This window comes from Metopolophium dirhodum, chromosome 3 (assembly GCF_019925205.1).
Source record: "Metopolophium dirhodum isolate CAU chromosome 3, ASM1992520v1, whole genome shotgun sequence".
Taxonomy (NCBI): Eukaryota; Metazoa; Arthropoda; class Insecta; order Hemiptera; family Aphididae; genus Metopolophium; species Metopolophium dirhodum.
Window position 1 is genome coordinate 19,551,522 of NC_083562.1, and position 27,159 is coordinate 19,578,680.

The 27,159-nt window shown below is 29.4% G+C and overlaps 4 protein-coding genes and 1 long non-coding RNA gene across 7 annotated transcripts in view; 3 read left to right on the plus strand and 2 right to left on the minus strand.

Moving 5' to 3' along the window:
- Positions 1-882: 882 nt before the first annotated feature.
- Positions 883-3,103, plus strand: LOC132942005 (COP9 signalosome complex subunit 4). Its single transcript, XM_061010288.1, has 9 exons — positions 883-1,138; positions 1,205-1,284; positions 1,359-1,480; positions 1,542-1,678; positions 1,741-1,855; positions 1,924-2,113; positions 2,398-2,568; positions 2,622-2,822; positions 2,889-3,103. Exons 1-9 carry the CDS (start codon positions 1,056-1,058, stop codon positions 3,026-3,028), a joined length of 1,239 nt encoding a protein of 412 aa, XP_060866271.1. The 5' UTR covers positions 883-1,055; the 3' UTR covers positions 3,029-3,103.
- LOC132942007 (voltage-dependent anion-selective channel-like) lies at positions 3,034-4,944 on the minus strand. The gene is made up of 7 exons (XM_061010290.1): positions 4,783-4,944; positions 4,328-4,551; positions 3,975-4,092; positions 3,795-3,913; positions 3,620-3,728; positions 3,352-3,560; positions 3,034-3,285 (listed from the first exon to the last, which is right to left on the minus strand). The coding sequence occupies exons 2-7, from the start codon at positions 4,524-4,526 to the stop codon at positions 3,194-3,196; spliced, it is 846 nt and encodes a 281-aa protein (XP_060866273.1). The 5' UTR covers positions 4,527-4,551; positions 4,783-4,944; the 3' UTR covers positions 3,034-3,193.
- A 7,345-nt stretch (positions 4,945-12,289) lies between these two features.
- Positions 12,290-27,159, plus strand: part of LOC132942003 (lachesin-like) — a 108,125-nt gene continuing 93,255 nt past the window's right edge. Inside the window, exons 1-2 of one of the 3 annotated variants that reach the window (XM_061010286.1) lie at positions 12,290-12,572; positions 13,827-13,935. In XM_061010286.1, the coding sequence (XP_060866269.1) occupies positions 13,869-13,935 (67 nt within the window). In that variant the 5' untranslated portion in view covers positions 12,290-12,572; positions 13,827-13,868. Of the gene's footprint in view, positions 12,573-13,823; positions 13,936-27,159 lie in introns of all 3 variants that reach the window. The other 2 variants (XM_061010285.1, XM_061010287.1) reach the window with 2 other exon arrangements.
- On the plus strand, positions 18,358-19,648 carry LOC132940273 (uncharacterized). The gene is made up of 2 exons (XM_061007773.1): positions 18,358-18,681; positions 19,243-19,648. The coding sequence occupies exons 1-2, from the start codon at positions 18,358-18,360 to the stop codon at positions 19,333-19,335; spliced, it is 417 nt and encodes a 138-aa protein (XP_060863756.1). The 3' UTR covers positions 19,336-19,648.
- Positions 20,798-27,159, minus strand: part of LOC132942009 (uncharacterized) — a 61,353-nt gene continuing 54,991 nt past the window's right edge. The window contains exon 3 of the long non-coding RNA XR_009664213.1: positions 20,798-22,060. This is a non-coding gene — a long non-coding RNA (uncharacterized LOC132942009). The remainder of the gene's footprint in view (positions 22,061-27,159) is intronic.

A 27,159-nucleotide genomic window follows, 5' to 3' on the forward strand; every position in this document is an offset into this window, starting at 1 on the left:
TTTATTCCTTAAGTAGTTTAGTATACTTAAACATTTCAAAAATCATAATATGAATATATTCAATGTTCATTATTAAATCGAAAAATGGTGGCAATGAGGGTGAGCTTCACTATCTTAAATCATGCTACAAAATAAATTCATAAGTAAACAATTTCGTGTACCAAGGTTGGTGTCCATATTATTATGAGGAAATTGTACAGAGGAAAAAATTTAGTACGAATGCCAAGTTAGAAGCGCTTGGTGCGGTATGTAAATTAACCGTGATATATATTTCGTGAAATAAGTGGTGTATAGACGTATAGTACCTAATACAAGATTGAAAATTTTTAATAAAAGATAAGTAAATTTAATAAATCTATAATAAAATCAATATAGGCACTTTAGATCAATAAACTTCAGTCAAAATCATAGAAAACTAGAAAAGTAAGTTAAATATTGATTATAATAAATAACTAGAGGGCCCGTGAGACTCGCGTCAAAAAGCGGAAAAGTATAAGCAAACTGAGTCTCAACTATGTAGGTATCGGGTATTATTTAATTGGAACTGAACACATGACAAAATATAGATAGATATATTTACGATCTAAGTTTATCTTAAATCGTGGTCAATGGTCATGACTGAACATACAAAATACTGGATCATGGCGTTTCAATCTTTAACTCATCGTCGCACGATTAAATCCATAGACCTATTAAATCTTGCATTTCTCTGTTATCAAACGTACTGCAGGTTAGGTATAGAATTTCATCTATGTTTACCACGATTTAAGATAGTACTATCGTGATGTTTACCAATTTACCCATGCCTACATATACCACGGTCCAAAAAATCTTTATCAACACTTGATTATTCCATATTATTCCAAGATTTGAGTCGGAAACTCGGTAAATTCTAATCCGTCATATGATTTGAGTTTTGTATCATAATATTTTAAAATTAGCAATTACCTTTATATTTATTATATTAATACACTACTAATTCGTAACACACACGTCACAGTGGTACAAACTACTTTCAATTGTTTAATTCATAAATTATAACTCAGTCTGAAAATATGTCTCTTACAATAGCCCAAATCCGCCAACATCTCAGCCACCTGGCTAACGCACAAACATCTCATAAAGATCAAGTCGACAAGTGAGATAGTTTTATTGGATATTTCAAAAACTAACAATGTTAATTATTAATATTAAATTGCTATAGATATAGAAGCTTATTAAACAATGTCTTATCAAATACTGGTGACAACATCATTGAGGCATTGAAAGTGTTTGTTGAAGCTAGTAAGTAGTTGTTTGTCACGTTTTTATGTATTGCACTAGTAGTATATTAAATAACATATTTTTGATATTATTAGTTGTTAATGAAAATGTGAGTTTGGTAATATCTCGTCAAATATTATCCGATGTCAGTACACAACTCTTACCTGATTTGCCTGATGGACAGTCTAAATTATTGGCTCATTTCACACTGGAAAAAGTGAGAATAGGTAAATACAATCGTGTCGTAAATTCAATAATTAATTTGATTTATTTTGTAGATTCAACCAAGAGTAATTTCTTTTGAAGAGCAGGTTGCTAATGTTCGTCAACATTTAGCATCTATTTATGAAAGAGAAAACAATTGGAAGGAAGCAGCATTAGTACTTGTTGGTATACCGCTCGAAACAGGACAAAAGTATTCATTAATGTTATTTTTTTTTTAAACTTTGGTGATACTAAAAATTTTGTGACTCATAGAAAATATACCGTTGATTACAAATTGGAAACTTACATGAAAATTGCACGCCTATATTTGGAAGATGATGATCCGATGCAAGCAGAGTCTTACATCAACAGGGCTTCATTATTACAAGTAATATTAAGCTATTTTAAATTAGTTTCTTTAAAAAAAATATTATTTTATATTTTACTATCATTTAGACTGAATCTAAAAATGAGAAACTACAAATATGTTACAAAGTATGTTACGCCAGAGTATTGGACTACCGTCGTAAATTTATTGAAGCTGCTCAAAGGTACAATGAATTGTCATATAGGTCAATTATATCAGAAGAAGAGCGTATGGCTGCTTTAAAAAATGCTCTCATCTGCACTGTATTAGCATCTGCTGGTAAGTCGTGAGTCGCAAATTATTCAAAGTTTTGTCATCAAGAGACTGCTTTTGCATGTGGAACAATGCATGAATAAGTTCACAAGATAGAAAGTGTTTTTAATGCTAAAACATTTATTTGGCAATTGACATTGTCAAGGGAAAATTTATATTAGTTGCCTAAATTTTTTATAATCTATAGCTTACGCTGTGAATTGATTTTTGTTGTGCTCCACAATCCACATGACTGAGATTCTTCACTTTGAGATTCCAAAATAATATAATTTATTTACTTTTTTTAATAGGCCAACAACGCAGCCGAATGCTGGCAACATTGTTTAAAGATGAAAGATGCCAAAGCCTACCAGAATTCTCAATCCTTGAAAAAATGTATTTAGATCGCATAATTCGACCTAATGAAATTGCTCAATTAGATGCAATGTTACAACCACATCAGAAGGCAACAACAGTAGATGGTAATTATTTGCCATGACACAATAAAATCACATTACATTTTTATATATTATAGGTTCAACTATATTGAATCGGGCTATCATTGAACACAACTTATTATCGGCAAGTAAACTTTATAAAAATATGAAAATCGTAGAACTTGGCCGTTTGTTGGGCATTGAACCAATTAAAGCAGAAAAAATTGCAGGACAAATGATATCTGAAGGACGGATGGAAGGTTCAATCGATCAAGTAGACTCTTATGTCCACTTTAAGTGTAAGTAATTTATTTGTTTTGACCCATGTTCTTTAGCTCATATTAAGTACATGGATTTTTTTACAGCTCAAAAATTATTGCCAACCTGGGATAAGAAAATTGAAGCTCTGTGCTATCATGTCAATCACATAATTGAACTCATGTCTGCAGATCCAAAAGTACGTGAATGGATGAATAAACATTTAGATGATCAAATGACATTATAACGAGAGCAACTGATATAAATTATATTTTTCCTAATTAATTTTAAACAAATACACTGAATTTTAATGTAGTAAAAATACTCTTATGATTATGTTTAATAATCCTACGTTTACTGACAATACATTTTGTCTACATAACGTACAATAAGTTTGGCATGTGTTTTTCGCTTACAAAGCAAGTTCCAAGCCGATACCAAATTTGTGACCTCCCTGGTTGAACTGACGACATTCCAATAAGCTGGCCAATGTCAGTGTAACACCTAAAATAAAATTAATGTTACTTATAATTTTATTATTTATGTAATGACAAATTATGGTTAACATACCATCTTTGATTTTAATACCAGAACCTAGGCACAACTGACTCTTGTTATTGATCTTGGCTCGCAACTTAACATCTTTGTTCAGTTGGTATTGGGAACCAACAGCAAGTGAAGAATCATTGTTTTCAGATGACCAAGAAACTTGCAAACCCAAATCTAATTGATCAGATAATTTTTGGAAAACTGAGCCACCAAACAACTTGTTATCATTTCTGTAGAACATATAATAATTAATAATAAAGACAGTTTAATTTAAGGCTATTTAACTTACACTGTGGTGGTAAACACAAATTGTTTAGCTACATAGCTGAGAGCAAGATTGTTAGACTGTAATGAATTGTCGCCGGTATTATATTTAACATTGAAACCTCCCAACCATCCTAAAAAAAACAATATATTAATTAGTTATACTTAGTATTTAAATACATGACATAGAATTTATATACCATTGTAAGCAACTACGGCTGAAGCATTAATAACAGGTTTCAGTGCTTTAAACTCAGTGTCCAAGTTGAGTGAGACATAATCATTTTTGTATTCAGACTTCACTCTCGCAGACTTAGTTCTTTGGAAAATTAAAATTAGGTACAATATATTAAATTGTATTGAAATTTATTTAAACTTACTGTTTCTTGCGGTCAAATGTACCATCAGTTGTAAGCTTGACACCAGGTAACAATCCGCTTATAGAAGCTTCAGTAGTCATAACATCATTTGTGTTCCATTTCTCAACCAATGTAAATACTTAACAAATTAAAATTTATTAAAAATTGAACACAATTTGCTGACATTTAAGTATGGTAAATTAATTAGGCAGGTAGTGTATGTGCAAATAATATATCAAGTATACTGGAAATAAATTATTATATATACTGAGAATTAATTTGGCATATTCATCGACATCAATTTAAATTGTTAGACTAACGAGATAAGGGGAAGTATGAAAATGCTAAATGACCTTTAATTGGGAATGACTCACAGTATTTAGATTTGTTAATCACATATTTGGTTTCCAAATTGGCGTTCACAGCGCCCGAGACCAAATGCTGAGTACCACCAGCCTTGATTTCCACGTTTTGATTGGTCTTCAGGTCTAACTTGAGCACGTCGAAAACATAACCAGTGTTGAACACGTCGCGTGCGGCTTTGCCGAGATCACTGTATGAAGGAGGAGCCATCTTTATTGGTATCTTAAGCGGAGTTCTGAAAGAAACGGAATGAAAAATAAAATAATATTATTTTCACGACAAAAAAAGTTAATGCAATTTCTCAAAGCCCCGTTAACGCGGTTGTCAAGTGAACGGTGGAGAAAGTGTGCGGGGGAATGTCATTTCGACGACACTAAATCGCATTACCGGCCACAAGCCTTAGAAGGTCGGACGGCAATTGAGTTACAAAATTCGGTTTTGGGTACGGGCTATTGGTATGACTTACCTTTGAATATTCAAGAGAGTCCAAAAATGGTTCAAACACCAAAAACTGCAAGTTTAGAGTTGAGGAGGTGTGCACGAGCAGTGGGAAAATGAAGAGAATTAAAAATGAAGTTTCGGTAATCGGCGATACGAGCCACGGCAGTGCAGGCGTCACCGGGTCACGTGATAAGATTGGCGAAAAAATAGGTGAAAAAAAAATGTCCGTCCAAAATGGATAAAATATATTTTAACGTTCAGGACAGAAACAGTGTGGGAAATGTTTTCAAAAATAACTTTTAAACGACAATATATGCTTCTTGACAATTTGTATTTGTAAATCAAATTTCGATTAAAATTGGACGAAATATTGAAATTTTTTGGTTCATGGAAGAAAAAGATTCAGTACTGGACAATGGACATATTAAACCTATAAACCACGGTTTAAACCACAGTTATAATATAAAAATACTATTATTTTACTCCAACTAATAACTTAGTAAATAGTATTATTTGTATTTACTATTATTTTTAAGTACTATATATTTGTATATATCAGTAGTTTAAACACAGAACAATATCATTGATATTGCTATGAACCATTATGGCTGATAGACCACTTATGAACTGTAGAAGAAATCACCAGACGGTTATGTTGAGAGAGAGAAGAGAGGTTTTGGGCCGTTATAGTGTGCACTGTGCAAAACATAATACAGCCCAAAACATGTTTTTCATCAGTAAGTCATAACTAATGCTAATTGTTTAATGTCTGTATCAACGGTCTGTATAATCAGTGTATAAACAATTAACAACATTTATAAATTAAATTTATCTATTAGCTCAAACTGAACATCTCACGACTTGTGGAGGAGGCGATTTTCGCCTTCGCCCCACCCCCGGGACTCCCCTGTTTAACTAAAGATTTTTTCAAAATTATTTTTTTCTGTTTAAACAGTTTTCAAGAGCGGGAAAAATATTTTATTATGGGATAATAACTTACCGCTAGATAGCGTCAGATATTCCAGTTGGTCCAATGATATATTATTACAGAACAAATTTGAAATTATTAATAATATAATATTCATTTTTATACTTGGGTATATTGTTCAGTGTTCCATGGCTACACGATCTCGTGCATAATATTTTATTATTTTGTGCTGTACAGCTACCATGCATACACAACGACCTTGAGTGCGATTACAATTTACAATTTATTAAGGGACCTTTACACTAGTTTACAGGCTAGTTCGGTACTGTATCGTCGCGGGATTTGAAAATTGAAATAATATGCATAGGACGTATAGCCACCGCAGGTAGGTACCTATATTTAATTGATAGATAACGCGTTACTGACATCTTGTTACCAACGAATTTAGTATTTTATGTATTGTGTATTTGTGTATATAATCATTGATTCATTGAGTATAATATTATAAAATGTATGCTCAATGATAATATACGATATACAGAGTGATTCAACAAGCGCCCCCACTCCCTTTTTTCTTTGACAACACAGTTGATCAAAATATGATTTTTGGAATTTTTATAAATACCTTCTTCAAGACCATATTATTTTCAAATTCATGAGATTATAAAATATCTACTACGCATGGTTCGAAGGTCGTATCATGTAGACACGTAGTCGTATACACTTCTGTTTTTAAAATGACGACAACCCCCTTATGTACTGTAAACCATTTAGTGGATAATTTTCCTGAAAATGTTGACGTAGGTATAAAAATCAAAATTCGAAAAAGTAGTTTTTGAGTTATTTAACTTTGTGTACTAAGGACAATAGGTATGGAAGATAGGTTTGGCAATATATGGGGACTATAATAATGGTGATATTAATGTTTTAGTAGGTAATTACTAATTAATATAAATTATTCAACATATTTTATATATATATATGTAGATATTGTATAAATGGCTCAAGTATAATAAATACTCAGTACTCTTACTCATACCTACTTACTTCTAATACGAAGTTTGATTTTATATTTTAGTTATTTGATTGATATTGGTACAATGGTACTTATACTTTTAACTTTCTCGATTTAAAAATTACAACATTTTCATATTTTCTTTAAAATTTAATATTTATGAATTTCGGAATTATAAAAACTTCATAAAGTGATTTGATTTAGATATACATTTTGTGGAAAGGTGCCGAATTTGTTACCAACACATATGCCCTGGTATTTTTTTCAATAGGCAAAAAATATGTATTTATAGTATATTTCATATGATTTACATTTTTAAGTGTGGAGCTGCAGAATATTCAACTTAATAGTTACCGTGTATAAATCATATTAAGTCTAAGGTGGCTTAGTCTCTTAAAAAATTTACAGTTTTTTAGTTGTGTGAGATTGAAGCCCTCCACTTGCATTGATGTTAAAAAGCTAGTCTTCCAGATATTTTAATGGGTTTTTGCATATGGTATAAAATATAAATTATACTGTTAAATACAAATTAAATATTTAAACATTTTAAACGTATTACATATATTGTATAAGTTTCTGAGTATATTATAGATTGGCGATACTACACTTTTATTAATTACTTATTAAATAACATAATTTAAAAATGTTTATCGATGTATAATAATTAGAATCTAAAATAAATAAATTCATAACGATAATGTTATTTTTATTGAACTAAATATGCATTTTGGATATTTAGCTTAAATTAGTAAACTAATAATTTAACAAGAATAATGTTTTATATTATTTTGTCTTACATAATGTTTTACTCGTGAGACATGTAGAGAAAATATAAATTTATATCGTGTATTTACATAATATATCATATTGGAGTTTTGAACTAATTATTTCTTCAATGATAATATTGATAATTTTATTTATGTACAATAAATACTATAATATACACCTTGGATAGGTTTAGGTTAGAGAAATTACATCACGTTTCCCGTAGATTGGATTGGCAAAATATCGCCTACATCCCGTCGTTCTCTAAGCCGTTTATGAGTAATGTAGAAACAGGCAACGTCCTTAATGCTCGCCAAAACTTAGCAAACACTTGCACATTTATAATAGAAATATTCGATTGTCGCAGTTGTAGATAAAACGTGGTTATTGTGAAATGTGATAATATTTTTGTATGAAATATTATGTAGAAAACTATAGTTGAATGTATTTTTTTTATTTAATGTAAATTAATATACGAAATTTTAAATCATAAAATTGTTTAGGTACCTATTTGATGTTTGAGTTGTATGAATTGTGTATTTGTGTATGAGATATAATTTAAATCTGATATGAAATATTTAAAAACAAAAACTTAAACATCAAGTATTAAATCACAAAGTCAAAGTAAAGCATGGATAAGTATACTGCTACTTCGGAAATGGATTGTTAAAATTAAATGTATAAACGGTGGAAACTAATTTTTAGTTGAAATATTTTAATTAAATTACAGTAAATAAACAGTAAAAAGTTTAAAATAAAATATTTATTTATTTGTTCAGAATAGTAAACAATTTGGGTAACCTTTTGGAAAAGATTTTAGCAAAAAAACAGGGTTATTTATTTACTTATTGTTAAGAAACAAAATTGCATGCATGTTTAAGGTTTCTAGAAAATAATTATGATTTAATTTGTATTATTAATAATTGGGTACTTGTAAATCAAAAATACAACATGTTTTATTTTTCAAAACTTAATTAAATTAATATAAATATAATTCAGAATCAATACACATCTTGAGTATTTAAATTATATTAAAAAAAAAAAATTTTAAAAACACACTTTTCCATAAAAACATTTAAAAAAAAATTTTAAAAATTGCACTAAAAAGACAAAAATAATTCTCTGTACTTAAAAATAATGAAAAATTTATTGATGAAAAATTTAAAAGTGTGTGGTGCTCATACACTTGACATATATTCCCAGTCACTATCTTATAAACATGATTGAACAAAGAAGTGTATGTGAGACTTTCCTTGGCTTTTAAATTTTTCATCAGTAAATTTTTCATTATTTTGCTCTTATACTTGACATATACTGCCAGTCACTATCTTATAAACAGGATTGAACAAAGAAGTGTATGTGAGACTTAGCTCGGCTTTTAATGTTTTGTATGATGCACCACACACTTTTAAATTTTTCATCAATAAATTTTTCATTATTTTTAAGTACAGAGAATTATTTTTGTCTTTTTAGTGCAATTTTTAAAATTTTTTTTTAAATGTTTTTATGGAAAAGTGTGTTTTTAAAATTTTTTTTTTTATTTTTTATTTTCTACTTTTTAGTTGAAAGTAAATAATTAAGAACATGAAGTTACGAACAGTCTGTTGCTCTTATTTTCACTGCTGACTGTAGTGTTTAAAGAATATCGGTATCCGGTGTTTTCGGTACCTATATCAGAATACCGGTATAATGTTATTTGGTAATAATTACCGTTGTTACCATAGATATTATAATAATGGATAGGACACGCCTATACTTGCTTCGTAAGAGGTTGCGGTTTTTTTTGGGGAAGAGAGAAAGTTCAATATCTGCGAGAGATATTACGGCGACGTCGTGGGGACAATCCTTTTTTTTTTTTTTGGTCCATGTCCCAAAATGACAACGGATTATTGTATTGTCATCCAAGACCAAGGTCTATACCAATTTTCAGAATTTTTCATCTTCAAAAAGTGCCTCAAATCGAGCGCGCAAGATTTGATCACAGACAGACGTGAAACCAAACTTAAGAAAAGTGTTAAAAAGCGGTAATTTATATGATAACATTATTTAATAGGTTCATGGATAAATGAGGCGATTGAAAATTATGTGTTTAGCTTATATAATTAAAATATAATTTCATTGAACACGCAATATAATAATATGTCCGTAAAAGTTACGCAATGTTTGCTCAGGGAAGAAACCCTGAAAAGTCTGAAGGTTGTTATATTTCTTTTATCCATTAATAAGTATTACTGGTTTTAGCTCCGTGAGGGGCTCTTAGAGTGGTATAAACGTCCGAAATAGGCTGTAGTTACTAGTTATATACGGACGTGCTGCGGGTGGGTTCAAAGCCAAGCGTGCACCTCACTCACCCTTTCCGCCATTGCGTGTTGGGGCTTGAGGCGCCCATAATTCAATTTCGGATCCAAACGAACAAATTTAATTTGGGATGTTTTGGGAACAATTCGGCAGTAAACTAGTATGGAAGCCCTGAAGGCCGAACAAGCTAACCTTTAAAAACCGAACAATTCCCAGACATATCTGATTAATGTTTTTCCTTGCTCTTTCCCCATCCTAACATTATTTTCTTGAGAATCGTAGATACGTATACCTCGTATTAACTGAATTATATAGTGCCTTTATTTACCGCTATGTTTATGATTCGAAACGTGTAGTATGTCATACAATTAGAGGGCCTTTACTTATGGTAAAAACGTGATCAGAAATTAGTTGTATCAATGTGCAAGGTATTAAATGAAAAGATAATAGTTCCAGTAGTTTCGTATGACGAAACCACACAATATTATTATATGTCTATATATTATTATAAGAGTGTAGGTAAACATTTTCCCATGAGATAATTGATGATGAAAAACACATCATATTAAATTATTTTCGACATTTGGGGTTTGTTTTGAAAGAAAAAGGTCCATGATTTTGAAAAAGATTAAAAAAAGCAGGAGAAAACTAAAATAAATAAAAAACGGTTATAGACCTCTTGGGATTTAAGAGGCTCGTCCAAAGGAGAATATATACTTTGGGAACTTTAAGGCTGTTTATTAAAGGTAAATGAACAGCCGTTTATTTTATGGTTTCTGGGTGACATTAGCATAATGATTCCCGCGATAGTGCGAAACAAAATAAAAAAACAGGCTACGTAGAAAGTAACAAAAAAGTGTTTAAATCCCAGGAATATGCTAAGAAATTCTGTAGGAAAAACAGTACTTAGAATATGCGCTAGGGAGTACTTCAGAACAATGAGGATAATTCTTGGATTAAAAAAATGTATAATTTATTTTGACAAATATAAAGTTTTCTCATTAAATGCTAAAAGATAGATGTCATATGCAAATATTTAAAAATTAAAATCATTAATGGGTTATCATGATATTTGGTTCATTATATTCCTAATAAGATAGGTAGTTAATAAGTAGGTACCTAGTGGTACCGCAACATAATATTTACAACATATATTACAACGTATATTTTAAGCTTAGGTATTCTAAATTTCCAATAATTATTATAATATTATGAAACTTTTTTTTAAAATGTTATTATATATAGTACTATATAGGTATATACCTATTATTAATTTAGCAAGGCATTTAGTTAAATATTTTATAAATATAGCCACTTGCCAGCGTTTGTTTTTCGGCTTTTACCCATCTCCACTACACAATCACTCTCCACTTATAGGTACTATATATTTTATGAATTACATTTTTTTATTTTGTTACAATAATATTACTGTTACCTTTAGTTCTGATGTGCCTGATAAGTGATAATTGTCAACTGGTTCATATGTAATTTTATAAATAAACGCATGGCAGACTCTAATGGTCATAACGACATAACTCATAATTTTAGGACTTAATAAAAAAAAATATTGACGATATAAGAAATAATGAAAATGTGAATTTTCGATAAGATAATATTATAGTAGGTATAATATAGGACTATTATTATAAGTGTCGAGTTTTTTCCTCTATTCTCGTTAAAGTTCTCATCGTTGCAGCTTTATAGCATGTCATCCTCGTGCGTGTTTAATATCGCAACTGTTATCTCGTAAATTTCATCACCGTCGCCGCTGTCTCCCCAACAAGTTTGCAAACACACTTAATTAAAATTATCTACACACAAATGCTGCATTCCGCCGATTAACATCATTATTTCCATAAATAACCACATTATATTGTTATACGTTATACATAATATATAAATGCAGATATATAATATGTAAATACGACCATACGAGAATGATATAATAACTATTTTATACATCACATTATTCACATTACAGCCAATACATATTATAATATTTTTTTATGTGTTTCAGAAGAAACCGGAAAATTTTTCTTGACTTCCGGATAAATTCGCGGTTTTTTTTATTATTATCATTGTTATTATCATTATACGTTCGCTAATTATTATTGTACACACGGCTTTGAGGTGAGCGCGAGTGGCGAGGGGATTTTCACCGGGATAATTCATTGTCGTTTGATTAAACACCTCGGCCGCCACAAAGGATATCCACCGGGTCTTTATCGGGCCCCCACGTCCCGGCGTGCGTTGGCTGGTCCTGAGTCTCAATTTTAACGACCCCAGTGGCAAAGGTGTGGAAAGGCCAGTCGGCGGGGGTGTCCGGGTGTGATTAAATAAACCGGTAATTGGTCGGGAAAACGTGAGGGACGCGCGTCGTATTTGGCCCCACCCCTCGCCACTACCCTCGGACGGGATCCAGTCGGGGTGAGAATAACTATATATATACGTTTTTCCCCATTTTTCGCGCGAGACCGGAAAATACGGTTTTTTGTACCATCACCGTGTGCGGCGCCGCGACGGCCAAGAGGCGCGTGCCGAACATCATCGCCCAGTACCGAAATCTCCGCGCCGGCTGCTAGTGTGCTAACGGACACCCTGCGGGAAACATCGTCGTCGCCGCCAATCCCGTGCGCGAGTGGCATTACCGACGTGCATATTTACGCGATTCACGATGAAATCTCACCCTATAATGTCTATATTATACTCCTCGGTGCTGTTGCTGTGATGACACATTATTTTTGCGTTTTCTTCTTTTAATATTTACGTCTGGTTGATTGCCGTTAAAATTCGACTTTATTTTTAACAGGTACCTGTATATATTATAGTACAATATTATCCCGCATTATCCGTAATTTACCATGCGCTTATAGATTTTAGATATATAGTTCAGAAAAAATGTGTGTGCTTTAGAACATTTTAATTGAATAAAACTTTTTTACGTCTTTCAAATAAAATTCTCTTTTTTTGCACTAAAATATATAACATGCAAGAAAATCTATAAATCCATACCTAAAATTTAGGTATATTTTTCATACCTAATATTATATACATTTACGTACCGTATATTTTGTGGATTTGCATTAAAAAGTTATATTTACGTATTTATTGAGTTCTTATCATAACTGTTGAATTGAAACTAATATTATACTCAATTTTCGTTAAGTATAAAATGTGTCATAATTTACAATCTATAAAGGGTGGATATTTGATAAATATAATATTGTTCTTCCCCTGTTGAGAATCAAGCCCGGGACCTCACGCGTATTAACGTTAAAATCACATGTTTTTAATAGATTTTTCACAAATTTCTGGCCAGTTAAGATTATTGAACATTTTTAATTGATTTCGGTGGTTTAAGGATCTTAATATCATATATAGGTATATATTTATTAGTACCTACTTTGTAAATACATGGATGATTTGATATTATGTTCATCCAGTCACCCAGAATTCTAGAGGTATCATTGTCTTAATAGTAGATACATTTTAATTGATATTCGATTCATTAAATATTCCACGAGGTAAATAAAGTTGCTACCAGCCACCATTAATCATGTATACATTTATAATTTATAATTGTTTAGCATTTTGGTAATGTCAGTTTAGACGTTATTTATTAATTAATAATTGTTGTTTTAGACATCTTGAAAGAAAATGTTGTGTAAGTATATATCTATCATTATAGTGGAAAAAATCGTTATTACGAATACAAATTACAATAATTAATAAAATAAAAATTTTATATTTTTTAATAATTTTAAAGCTTTTATTAGAATTTATTTAAAGGGTGCAAAAATAATAGATTGAAGGGTGAAGATTACATAGCTTACTTCAACAAAATGAAAATTGAATTATTTAAAGATGTTTCAATACATTATTATAAGGTTATTACCCATAAATGATAATAATCATTTTTTTGTTTGTGTAATCAAGAAGTTTGTATACAATACATTTTTACATTCGACAGTAGATACCTACCTATACGATGAATTCATTTATTTTCAGTACAAAATTGGATTTATAATATGTATTTAATAAGTATATTTATATTTTTCAGCAGTATCAGTTTTTTCTCGATGCAATCGCTGATCATTTACTGGAAATGGAAACGCTGCAGGTCAATAACACAGTCTGGAACCTGATGATTTTTTTTTGTCTTCTTATCACAAGTAAGTGCATACAATTTATAAATTTGTAATTTTGGTATATATTCAACTATGCATATTTAGTATTTTCCAAAAATATTCTAATTAGTCTCCAATTGGTATACTCGTATACTAACTGGGAACTCGCATAATATTATTCAAAATATACGAAAAATATGATAACAGTCAATGTTGCGTGATTTAAAAGTTTGATTCAATTTTGTTTATAAATGGAAATTGAACTACCACAAATTTAAGCTACTTTACAATGACTCTTTAAAATGATATTTGTTCTCCACAGAGGATAATTAAATGTAGTTAAAGAATGTTTATTAGATCAAAGAGCTGGTTTTAGTGTTATATACCACGTGTACCCAACGAGTAGATAAATGTTTTAGGCATATCACTGTTATCATATTATAATATAATATATAATATTTTACTTGTATACGTTATAGGTATAATACTAAAGAACACTATTATGATAGTTTTTACCTATCTAAAATATGAGTATTTTTTTAAAGTAGATTTCCCATATTTATCTATATTATTATTATGTATTTTATAATATATTCGTTTACATTGTTATAATCTGTGCCTTGTGATTTGTATCGTGTTTTTTTGACACGTTACCACAGTAACCAAACTTTAAGGCTATCAAATTTTAGCCACGTGGTTGACGATTTTTATAACACCTGACCATGTTGTTACTGATTGCAACGAAATGCTATAAATATAAGGGTATAATAATTAAGTGTCTACTCTCATTATTTTGAAAAGTTATCATGTAGGTAGATACAAATATAATATGCAATACAACACTAGACCTAGTTTAATACTTTGATTGATCAGAAATAGTTTATTAATACTTTTAAATATACTAAAATGTAAAATTATATATGCCAAAGATTAAAATGGTCTAACAACAATATATTTTTAATTACCTAAATTTTTTAATATCATACACAATTATTAATATATAATATATTTATAATATAAAAACAATACATTATTGTTTATAGTTTGACAAATGTAAATGTTTAACTAGGTACCTACTTATATTATATAGTTTTCAAATTTGAAGTTCTAGGATAGATTGAGCTTGTGAATATTTTGTTTTGTGATTCCCTATTAAGACGACCAGATTAAATGTTTATATTGTTATAACATTTATGACACCTAGTCGTTATTTATTCCAATTCATATACTTCGTATACATTATACATGACAATAATATTATTTTCTAAATTAACACAAATTACCAGATTCAATTTATGTAAACGTAAACAAAAGTAAAAAAACAACAGTAATAAAAATAAAAGGCCAATTAATTTTCTTTTTTTATAACACATATTTTAAGATCAAAATATACTGGAAAACACCGTTAGTATAAAATTATTTTCATATTATATTGGTACTAAATAATTGAATATATTCGTATTTATATAATATTTAGTTTTGCGTTTTTGTAATCACTATTTGTTTGTGTTTCACGTGTCGTATTTAGAAAATACACAAAATTAATAAAATTTTGAATAACTATGATGATATAGTATATAATATATAATATTATATCAATACAATTTATTAATGTAATTTTTATTATTTCATACCTTATAAATGAATAAAATATACAGTTATAATTCATAGTTATAGAGTTTAGTGACTAAATATTTTATACTATGATTACTAGTTGGTTTATACTATATGGTTAGGTATCGTAAATCCTATATACTATATTATATAAAAGAGTTTTTTACTTGCAATATCATATAAATATTAAATATACATAAGAAACCATATCATATCGTTTCATGTTTGTATGCTTATATTTTAGAACAGTTGTGTTTATAAAATGATATAATATTAATGCATTGTTGTACTCTACTTTTTTAGTATAAAATAATTGTATTTAATGTTACTACACAAAAGTTTATTTTAGTGTAATTTACTGAAAACTGTTTGGTATTATATTATAATAAAATAATATTACAGTTATGTGTATATGTAATATGTAAATAAGTAAGTTTAAAAAGATGTAACCTAGAGCACTATAAAGTATAAACATTATTTTAATTCTTTTGAGCGGATTAAAAGGTTTTGTATAAAGTATTTGATTTTTTTAATCAAGAATTTATATAGTACATACTTATAAATAGGTTTAAAAATGTATACAAATTCTTATATTGTACAATAAATTGCAAGTATTAAGAAATAAATAAAAAATAAAATAAATTTAAATAATAATTTACAGATACAATACATATAGATAATATATATTAATATACAATTTAAACTACCTACTTTATTTAACACGGTTTTTGGTTTTAGAATTTATAAAATGTTGAATTTTCTGATTCATTTGTTGTATAATGTACGTTTCTTAAAATTTCAAATGATATATTATCATGATACTCAAAAACAAGATTTGTTTAAATTATACTAGAAAATTAATTATCTCTGTTAGTAAGAAATGTACGTCACTCTTCAAAAACTATCAAGTGGCCACTGGTTTTTTTTTTATATAATTTTAGGGTGTACCAGTACCATACAGTGTTATACAGTATCTTTATAGAGTTCGTCATTTTTCCAATAGTATATTAAAATATTTAAGTGTTTGTGCCGGTTGTGGTACCACGTTGGTTCCATATAAAGGGTTAAAGCAGTTGTATTAACATTGTATACTGACAGGTGAAAACCACTAGTTGCGTCTTTTAACTTTAAATGATATTATAACACGCAAAGAAAATTTATGAAGTGAAAAACAAGTACTTGTTATATTAATAAGAGCAAAACGTTAATATCATGATTACTATTTTAGATGAATTTAAAATTTAAAAATATACCAAATATTAAATTCTGGAGTATTGTATGTGAAACAAATTAGTTGTAATAATAATGAAGATTATACAAAAAAAATTCATTCTTAAATTTATTTTTTAATAAGAAATCTTTGTGATGATATATTGATGATAAACACTTAGTGGGCACTGGAACTTATTTCAAAATATGTTTTTTTTAAATGTATTCACATATATCTGTAAAGATTGTTTTATACAAAAGCCATTACCTTAAAGTAACTAATTCTGATTTCGACCATAACATAATACCTATATAGTCTACACTTATATTAACCAATTGTTATCACTTATCAATTTTCTAGCACGATTTAAAATTCCTATTTTTGTGATGGTTTATTTTTTTTAAATTATTTTTATCTTTTATTTTTGTAAAATAATACATTTTTTTTTATCTTTTTAAATGCAATTTTAGAACAGATTTTGTTTAAGTTCGTTTGAATAATTATATTTTTGAAGGGTAATTTGTGCATAAAACATAGTAAACACAGTATCGTTTTAAATGCAGTAAGTTGGCAAACAAACGAGGGAAAGGATAAATCGTTTTGAAATCCTATGTTTGCATGACCTCACTTGGATTCTCGTGATGGCAACCAATCATGTTATACCTTGTCACTATTAATTCACTTATGTTCAGATATGGTGTGCCTATTTTTGATGGAAAGGGGAGAAATAATAAAATGAATAAGGTTAAAAAAAACCATACACGTCTATTACAATAAAACATATACACACACATACATAATATGTGACCTTTCTGCGATATCGCCAAAATACCTCGTCTATTTGTTTAAATTGTTACCGTGACATAACACATATATACATTTTTTTTGGCAGGATTTTTATATTTGAATAACACATAAACAAAGAAAAACGCCAGAAGACAGTTTTAAAGAAGGGACAATAAATGTACAATAAATAAGGCAATAAAATGAATGATTTAAAAATTTCACAGTTAGATGCTTTTTTTCTCTTTTTTCTCTTTATTTTATAATATTTCTTTGTAACTTGTACTTATTTCATCCTAGGAAACACAATACGATTAATTGTACCTATTATACAAATAATAACAATGGGGCTATTGAAAGATTCGTTTTTCATAAAAAAAATAATATATATATATAATATATAATATTTATAGATAATATATATAATAATATATAAATTAATATAATATAACATAATATATAATATATATATAGATAACATTTTCATTGACAATTGAAAATATTATAGTAACTAATATGATATTATATTAAAATGTTTTTAATTATTGTACATAAAATATATATAAGTATACTCCGTGTTTGGTGTATAATTTTCGTATATATTATTTATTTCAAAATGTTTAAAGAAATATTTTTTTTAAATCACTCTAATCTAGTTATGTGCAATGTGCATATTATGTGATGTACAAAACGGATGGTTACTTTAAATAATGATATTTATTATTGTTTGAATATTATTAACTCTGAAATATAATATAAATACAATCGTATTATCGTTAATACGTTTTTATACATATATTTTTGTTATATTACATATTGTTTAAGCCTTGGTAACGTAAATTGAATAAATAACATTTTAAATGAATATAAAAATGAATGCCAAGAATAATAAGTTGAATTTTATGCGTTTAGGCAGGAGTTTAGAGTCTTCATTATACCCATCTTTGGTCCGCGTGCTTAGTGAGGCACATAGGGCTGATGCTATAAGTTATAATCATAAGTTTCAAAAAATTTTCATGAATAGATTAGCAGAAGATCTATGGTATAATAATCCGTTGTATCCAGAACGCGAAAGAACATCTGTTTGTAGTATGCCATTTGCTGTGATTAGTAATGACTTGTTCCGAGTACCAGATACATTTTCTTGGGGTGTATCACGAGATCAAGCGGCTACTATTATACAGGTATACATATTATATTCAGTTTTTTGGATTATAAGTCTTAAACTAGAATCTCAATTAAGTTTTAAGTAAATAACAGTTAAAAAATAATAAGTTTTACAATTTTCTTTTACGATTAATAAAAACTAACCACTAGATATTTGATTCATTTTTACTAGAAATACTGTCGGTAAATACTTGATAAAATTAAATTCTTAGGCATGATAAACATGTAATATATTATATAAAATAACGCAAATTACAAAAATGTTTGTATAAAAAGAGCCGCCAGGGAGTATAATAAATTATAGTAACTAAACAAAACTACGTATTATTATATCAGAGAAATTTGGTTTGTTTTGAACTAAATATTATTGTTTTGGAATATTTATACTTGTATGTTTGCCAGAAGAGAATCATTACAAAAGGAAAAATAATAAACAAATTTATAAATAATACGCTCATAACACTTTATAATTATATATATTATTTTTGTTTGGCGTACAATTGATCAATTTTCGAATTCATTTTTCACTTTTCCTCTAAAGTCAAATTTATCAAAAGAATGATAAACTGTTTTTTCAGTCAGCGTATCGTGCACACATGGTCCGGATACAGCCTGACGTGGCGGAAATGAGGGCTTTCTGGCGAGCTCTGACGACCAAAGGCCGCAAGTAGACGTGTTGAAGTAGTAGCTTTTGCCCTTTGTCAACTACTCCAATCAAAAAGAATGAATTTAACTGTGGAATTTTTTTAGCTATTATAATGTTTTGTGTACACATAACGCAACAATGTTCTCGATTTTTCGAATCATTACCGTCGACATGCAAGTAAAATATCTCCCCTTACTGTACGATGAAAAATATCACCATTTTTTTTTTGTCTAAAGTTTTTACTGATTCTCCCTTTCGACTCAATATATAATGTTCCCCTATAGATATTATGGTTGACCTTTTATTTTCATTCACTACCAATAGGTCTTACAACAATAACAGCCGCTCGGGACCTCTATAAGGTGTATCATTGCACAAGAACAGTGTAGATGATTCATAATATAAGTATTTCATTGTCCATAGAGTGTAATAATATAGCATAATATTATAGAACATAACATAATAATGTAATTTTATATTAAAAACGTTATAAAAAATGTTAAAACATAATAAACATAATAAGTAATAAAATTAGTAAAAATACAAATAAAAATCGTATAAAATAACATAATTTATATAAATAAAGATACGTGATATTATTATATTAATTATTATAATCGAATAGTGATATACCTATTGGTAATTCATTACATTGCATCTCATATAGTCAGATCTTGTTCAAGCATATCTGGATTTCTCGGAAAACCTTAATTTTACCATCATACTTACACCCTCATATAATTTTATTATTGCATAAATTATAATTTTTAATTCCATCCTCTAGGCAATTGCCTAAAGAATAAAAAAAAAATAATTTTAATATTAATTTTAAAATCTTCTTTTATTTTTTATTTGGTTTAAGGCTTCGGCGACCGAAATCATTAGTCTGTAGGTTGGTAGGGTTGGTACAGTACGGTTGAAACGGTTGGTATGGTCGGTTAGTGTATATGTAGATAGGTTTTTGGGCATTACGAACCTTGGTGGTCACCCATCCGATAACTAGTGGCAGCGGCCGTTATTAACTCTCAATCACGTAGCGTGATTGAGTTCAGCCACTGCGCTATGTCGAGCCACATTAAAGTCATCTATTAACACATTTATTGAATATTTGGCTCTAACACTCGTGTTTGCATCTTACTTAGACGAATTTACATAAAATTAAAAACATTTAACAGAAACCATAAACTGTATGTATTTTATTTTGTTTACATTAATTTATTGTTCTGTTTACTAATTCACTTTTCGTATAGGTACTTAAAAGTTATTGTGAGAAAATCACAAACAAAAAAAAAACGGCAATTTCTCAATTAAAAACTGATTGATGTTTAAAAGTAATCAAACTATACCTTTTATAGCTGTATTTTTTTGTTTCATAACCCATTTATAGTATATTTTATGAATAATTTCTAAAAAAATTATACTCGTTTCATGTATTAAATATGTACACAAAGTACAATAATGAGCCATATTTAATATAATTTTAAATTTTAAACACATTGTCTTACAAAATAAATATGAGTCTATTTTAAATACTTCTTTCACAAATCAAGAAATGTAATAAATGATAGTTTTGTAATTTTATTAAAATTATTTCTTCTGTTTTCATTTTTTTCACACGAATTGTATGATATAAATAAATAATATTATATATATAATGAAATAATAGAAATAATAAAATAAAATTGAATTCGAACCGAACAAATCAAACAGTTCCTAACTTAACTACCGACATATAGAATGATATAACCATCGTAGTATGACCATTATATTGATCATATATAATCAAATATGTGTTAATATAAAAATTAAAAACAATATTTCAACAAAGTTTAATCATATTTGTATTCAGTTGTAGTAGGTAATTATATTACTATTTACTATAGACATTTAAAGTTAAACGCGTTATATTAATATAATAATATTAGTACCACGTATAGGTAGGTACCTATTTAGAAGTTAAATTATATTGTATATTTTCACGTACACTTTGAATAATATTGTGGTGGACAATGTTAACTTGATATTAATAATGTGTTTCACGTGTGTGTATATTTTATTATTGTATATCTCATATATGATAGATTTATATTAGGTTGCACAGTGAACTCCTAAACACTCCCTCCCTATAAGTACTACTGTTAGGTTATGTATATTAACTCTGGTTTTAACCACGTAATAGATTAAAATTAACTAGTATAATAATGTGCATTTTAAACTAATATAAAAATTCACTGTTCCTATACCTATAGTACCTATAATGTCTAAAAAAAAGTACGGAAATCTCTCACTTTCAATCGGAGGTAAATGCAATAGTGTAATAATATCGACTGGCATTACAGGGAGTGGTATAAATATATAATGTTAGATGATTATAATATATGCGAGACGCGAGTTCCACGGATTTCGGGTAAACAACAAAACGTCAAACGGCGGTGGTGCGTGAGCGGTGTAGTCAGCGGTCGTTGCCGGGGAAGAGAGGGCACGCCGCCGTCACGCGACATCGGTGTAATAATTTGGCGGTAGGGGCGGCTTAGCCTTTCGTGGCAATTAACCCTAAATCGCATTATACATCCACCCACTCTACCATCCAACCACCCTCGTCACCACGTCCGACACAGTATATGTCTATATTGTATTTACATGTCGGCTCGAAAGCAGCTGTAACAAATCATCGCGTCCATTGTACCAATTCCTTCCTCAGACTCGATGCACTCGAGCCAATCTTTTCTGTTACTTTCGTCGGCCAACCACTGAAACAAAAATGTATTTATGTATCATGTCAGCCACACGATGTGCTGTTCTTAAAAAATATCTTCTCTTGAATTTTCGTGTTATTCGTGAATTGCGAAAGCTTGTAATTATAAATGATGGTAATGATGGTGTCGCAGTGAAATATAAATACCGGAATAAAATATGGTTTTCAAATTACAATTTATTACACCTACCTTCAACTCAGAGAATTATTATGTACCGTAGGTAAAGGATTTATTGCATAAATATGTTAATTTTTTAATCACCGAGAATTTGTGGAAATAGCTGTGTTCCGACGTAATTAAACAACTGTTAACTTTAAAATTGTTTAACAAAAAACCGATTAAATTTAATTAAACTAATCGTCCGTGATATTATCACAACTTTCTGTAAAACTAATTTTTTGATAAATACCTACGTTTATACATATTCAGATATTCTATTAAAATGTTGGTAATATTAATATTCATATTTTAATCCTACCTTCATTTAGTTTTAAATGTACATTATTCTTTCCGCTGTTTTGAATTGTAATAATATGTATATTATGTGCTTTTTGAACTTTGGCAATGTATCTATAATAACATATATAGATAATCCGACGCGATTTATTGTTCTGGATAAGGTAAGACGGCTAGTTCACATTTTGGCACGATTCTCATTACACCTTTGTTTATATTGATTAGAAGTAGATGATGCAAAGCCAACAATTTCAAATTTCAAATTTATATTCCCAAAGTAAGAATTTATCATAAAATAATAAATAATTACGATGATCAAAATATTTTAGCTTTTTTATTTTTTAACTAGCTGATCCTGTGCACTTCGTTGCCCGTTAAATGTACCAACTCTATATGACTCAAACTTTGTTCAATTCGTTATTTAATATTCGGTGTACGGTGTTCAAAATTTATCTTAACTTTTCTGATGCCTGGAATGAAAATTCTGATTCGCAGCAGTATATTATCAGGTAGGCAATCTACCTGCGGTAGATCGCGGACCCAGTGCGGTTTGTACGTAAGTGTATGATTTAACTCTAAAGTATCAAAGTTATACCAAGTTTATTTTGATATAATACGGCGGATTAATGTAATCAATTAATACATAGTCCTAACCTAACCTAAACGTACTAAATTCCGACGAATAAAAACCAAATTTAACTCTTTTTAAATTAGCCTATCTTCTTCCTAGAGATCTGCAGACAAACATTAATTTATATATAATATAGGCTATGGCGTATACTCTGTGGCCCGTAAAAAATGACAACTCTTAAACAAATTGTCATTGTTCAACTCCTTTTTGGTGTAACTCACTGCAGTAAGTACAACTCAGCCACCCTAGTAGGCAATGTGTGAAAATTTGATTTGATGCATGCTTGTACCTGATCTGCCCGATTAACCAATAGCAACCAATAATAAATAAATACTATTTCTATTAATTATTTCTCCTATAACCAATAGCAATCATTTATAAACAAATATTTCTATCATAAATCTCAAAATCTCTGTTTGAGCACTTCTATTAATTTAATGTAGCGTGATGTTATATAGCCTATGACCTTCCTCAATGAATGGACTATCCAACAAAAAAATAATTTTTCAATTCGAACCAGTATAGCCCCTTACAGCCCTTTTTTAGTAATAAAAAGTAGCCTATGTTTTTTCTCAGTGTCTAAACTATCTATGTACCAAATTTCATTTAAATCGGTTCTGTAGTTTCGGAGCCTATTCAATACAAACAATCAAATCTTTCCTCTTTATAATATTAGTATAGATTAATTATAATTTGCATTTTAAATATGCTAAAATACATGTGATTGGTATTGTTTTTTTTTACAAAATGTTTTATTTATCTTGTGATTATTCAAAAAGTAGTATCTAAATGTGTTGTGGATAATTTCGGTAAAACTGTGCAGTATACCATTACGTTTATTAATGTTAGTTATCCACTCAGACTCATTTACATTTTTTGAAAATTAATTATATATAAATAAATAATTAAATTTTAAGTTGAAATAAGTTAGACAATTTTTGACCAATTTATAAAAAAGTATATTGTTAACTATTATGTAACTTTATTTAATTTAATATTTTAAGTAAGTTTAGTTAAGTAAAAGTTAGATAGAAAAAGTTCACTATGAGTAACTTTTACTATATTTTTATTTTTAATCGTATATTATTAAACCGATGTATACACTATACCGATGTATACTCAATAAGGTTTGTCAGTGATACACTGATTTTGGAAAATTCGTATCAATAGTTGATAGAAAATCTGTTACATAATTTCTTATTATTTCATAGTTATTTTGTATCAGTATATTAATTTAATCAATTTAAATGTTTAACAAAAAAGACATTTATACCGTGGTATTTAAAATTATTCACGTTAAGTGATTCCCGCTTGTGAGTTATAGGTAATAATATGATTATTATGTCCATTGAATAGGCCGTACACCAACCATATCGCGTTATCGAATCATTGAAATAAAAAACTTCCGGTCGTCGACTGCCCATCGATGAACCACATGATTTGTTAAGTATTTTTTTTTTTTTGAATCTTCGTTATTATATTATAAATTCCGAATTTGTACAATACACATAATTCGTTAAATCAGACATAATTTTCGCGTGGAACGTATATATTAGATAGGTGTAATTAAATGGTAATTATTATGCGTCGATCGATGCGAAGACCAGCCGTATATGGACGCAGCACAAATTAGCGTCCAGGACGAGGTTTCGAGACGAATAAAAGCAGAACGTCCTGGAGGTGCGTTACCGGTGCTCGGAAATTCGTTTTCACGGTTGGCTGACATTTTTTAATCGAATTACGCTCGTTGCCTTTTTTCGGCGGGTTTCGTATATAATAGTCGCTGGCGGCGGCGTCGTATACGGCGAGAGTGGTTGGTTCTCTTCCACTTTGGAGTTGCGTGAAATTTCTCACCCGACAACACTCCGACAGTGTTTTCAGTGGAGGCGGTGGCGGTGGTTTTTGGCAAATAATATTTTGTTCCGGCGGCGGGAGAGGGATGCGGTGGCGGCGACGGTGGTGCCAAAGCGGTTCGGTAGGGGTCGTATAAAGTTATATAGGGTGGAAAACTACACAGACAGACGCCAAGACGGACATTAAAAACGACGTCCCCTCGCCGCCTCGGCCGACAAGAATGATTCGCCCACGCGCGTACAACGCCACCGCCGCCACCACCGATGCCACATAGCGCTGTGCAGAGATGAATCACGGCTGAAAAATATTCGTCGATATCTCGTAAGAGATGAGTCCGTATATTATTGTTATTAATGTCGAGCGCGCAGAAAGTATTTAATATATTATTTTATTATCATAGTAACCGAGAGTCAAACGTTGCTAGATCGCGTCATTTCAGTAATTTCGTAATTTTCACAATCATCGAATATTATATAACATAATATTAATATTTGTATTATTGAATTTAACGATTTATATACATGATATATTATATATCATAATTTCATATTTTAGCGTCACTACCGATTTTTGTGGGTCCTATCTTTGCGGCGGCGTTAGTCGTCGCACTAATCGTGTGATACAAGCTCTTTTTGTGTGCTGCAGAACGAAAATAGATTCATATACACCATAGTATGTAGTATTGGATTTATGAAGTGTACAGCGTTTAATAAATGCGTTCAAATTTCTCAGAAATTGTTTTTTGCCCTTTTGACGTTATCTAAGTACATCAAAAGGTATACAGTACAATTAATATAGAAATAAAGATAATCACAGGCATATATTGTAGTATTACTGATGAGTGATGTTACGAACCATGATTTTTGAACCGAACCGAACTATTCAAAATTTATATTGAACTCGAAAATAATTTTTAATTAATATATTAATTTTCATCACCCATATTTATTGTTGTAATTTATATCACATACCTATATGTTTTTAGGTAAATTTAATATTAAGTAATCAAAATAAATAATAAATAGAATATAATCAAACTAACCATTAATATAACACTAACACACTATAGATCTGAAACAAAATATTAGGCAATTTAGCAATTGGTTTGGTTCGTATATTTACGATTTTGTTTTTCGAACCAAACTGAACACTGTGCGCGTTGGGTTTATTGAACAGTTTGTATAACATCACTGTATAATATTATTTTATATGTCTAGTCTCGTTGAATTGATATTGATCCCATTTTTGCTTCATAAATATCCAATACAATATAATATATTAATATGACTTAATATGCGCTGTGTATTATTATAGGTTACGGGTTTGAAACGGTCGACGATGACGTGCTTACCGCCGACTGTTCTTTGATCACGGGATTGGTATATATATAATATATTATATATATGTGTGTGTGTGTATTTGTTTTTGGTACGTGCCATGTTTTGGGCAATGTTCGATTATGTGTTTTATACTGCAGCGATGCGTTATTGTTGTTACTCGTTTTGTGTAAGTCCGTACACACGAGTCTTTGTTTATTTGAAACAATTGCTGGAGGGAGACGCGTACGTACCTACTGTGTGCTGTTTCTATACATTATATTTGTTGTCCATTTAGTTTGCAGGTTACATAAGGAGGAGATAACTGTTTCCTGATCTAATTTTTTAACATTGTTTTGACTGCGTATGTTTTTATAAACGTTAAATTATAAAAATAGCATAGATATTAGATAGGTACTACTTTTAAGCATACTGATTTATTACTGAATAGTATCAAAAATTACTAATACTGCGATATGTAATAACTTACTTTTATAACTTTTGTTTTGAATTCTAATCAATATTTTAGATTTTGAGTGGACCTATTGATTTTCCAATGATGTGTGTTTTTATTTTTCTGTCTGAAAACACTATTGGTATGGTAGAAAAAATGCTTCGAATTTCAACTTTGAGGGTGTTTTCTGGGTAGCAAATTCGATCTAGTTTGTACTTATGGGGGTCAAAAGTTAAAAATTCCCAGTACTTCCTCAGTACTAGGTACATAAAAAGTTAAACATTTGCGAAAACTTGAGTTTTTGTGCTGAAATTATATTTACTTGGGCTTAAATACTTGTTGGCCTTAACCTGTTGAAATTTGGCACACATTTGGGACAAGT

Excerpts from the sequence above, each read along its gene's own strand:
- LOC132942005 (XM_061010288.1), top strand. The coding sequence starts at position 1,056 with ATGTCTCTTACAATAGCCCAAATCCGCCAACATCTCAGCCACCTGGCT. Across the intron at positions 1,285-1,358 it reads GAAAGTGTTTGTTGAAGCTA|TTGTTAATGAAAATGTGAGT; the intron begins GTAAGTAGTTGT and ends TGATATTATTAG. Across the intron at positions 2,823-2,888 it reads CTCTTATGTCCACTTTAAGT|CTCAAAAATTATTGCCAACC; the intron begins GTAAGTAATTTA and ends ATTTTTTTACAG.
- LOC132942007 (XM_061010290.1), bottom strand. The coding sequence starts at position 4,526 with ATGGCTCCTCCTTCATACAGTGATCTCGGCAAAGCCGCACGCGACGTG. Across the intron at positions 4,093-4,327 it reads GATTAACAAATCTAAATACT|TATTTACATTGGTTGAGAAA; the intron begins GTGAGTCATTCC and ends TAATTTGTTAAG. Across the intron at positions 3,729-3,794 it reads AGCCGTAGTTGCTTACAATG|GATGGTTGGGAGGTTTCAAT; the intron begins GTATATAAATTC and ends TGTTTTTTTTAG.
- LOC132940273 (XM_061007773.1), top strand. The coding sequence starts at position 18,358 with ATGAATATAAAAATGAATGCCAAGAATAATAAGTTGAATTTTATGCGT. Across the intron at positions 18,682-19,242 it reads AAGCGGCTACTATTATACAG|TCAGCGTATCGTGCACACAT; the intron begins GTATACATATTA and ends CTGTTTTTTCAG.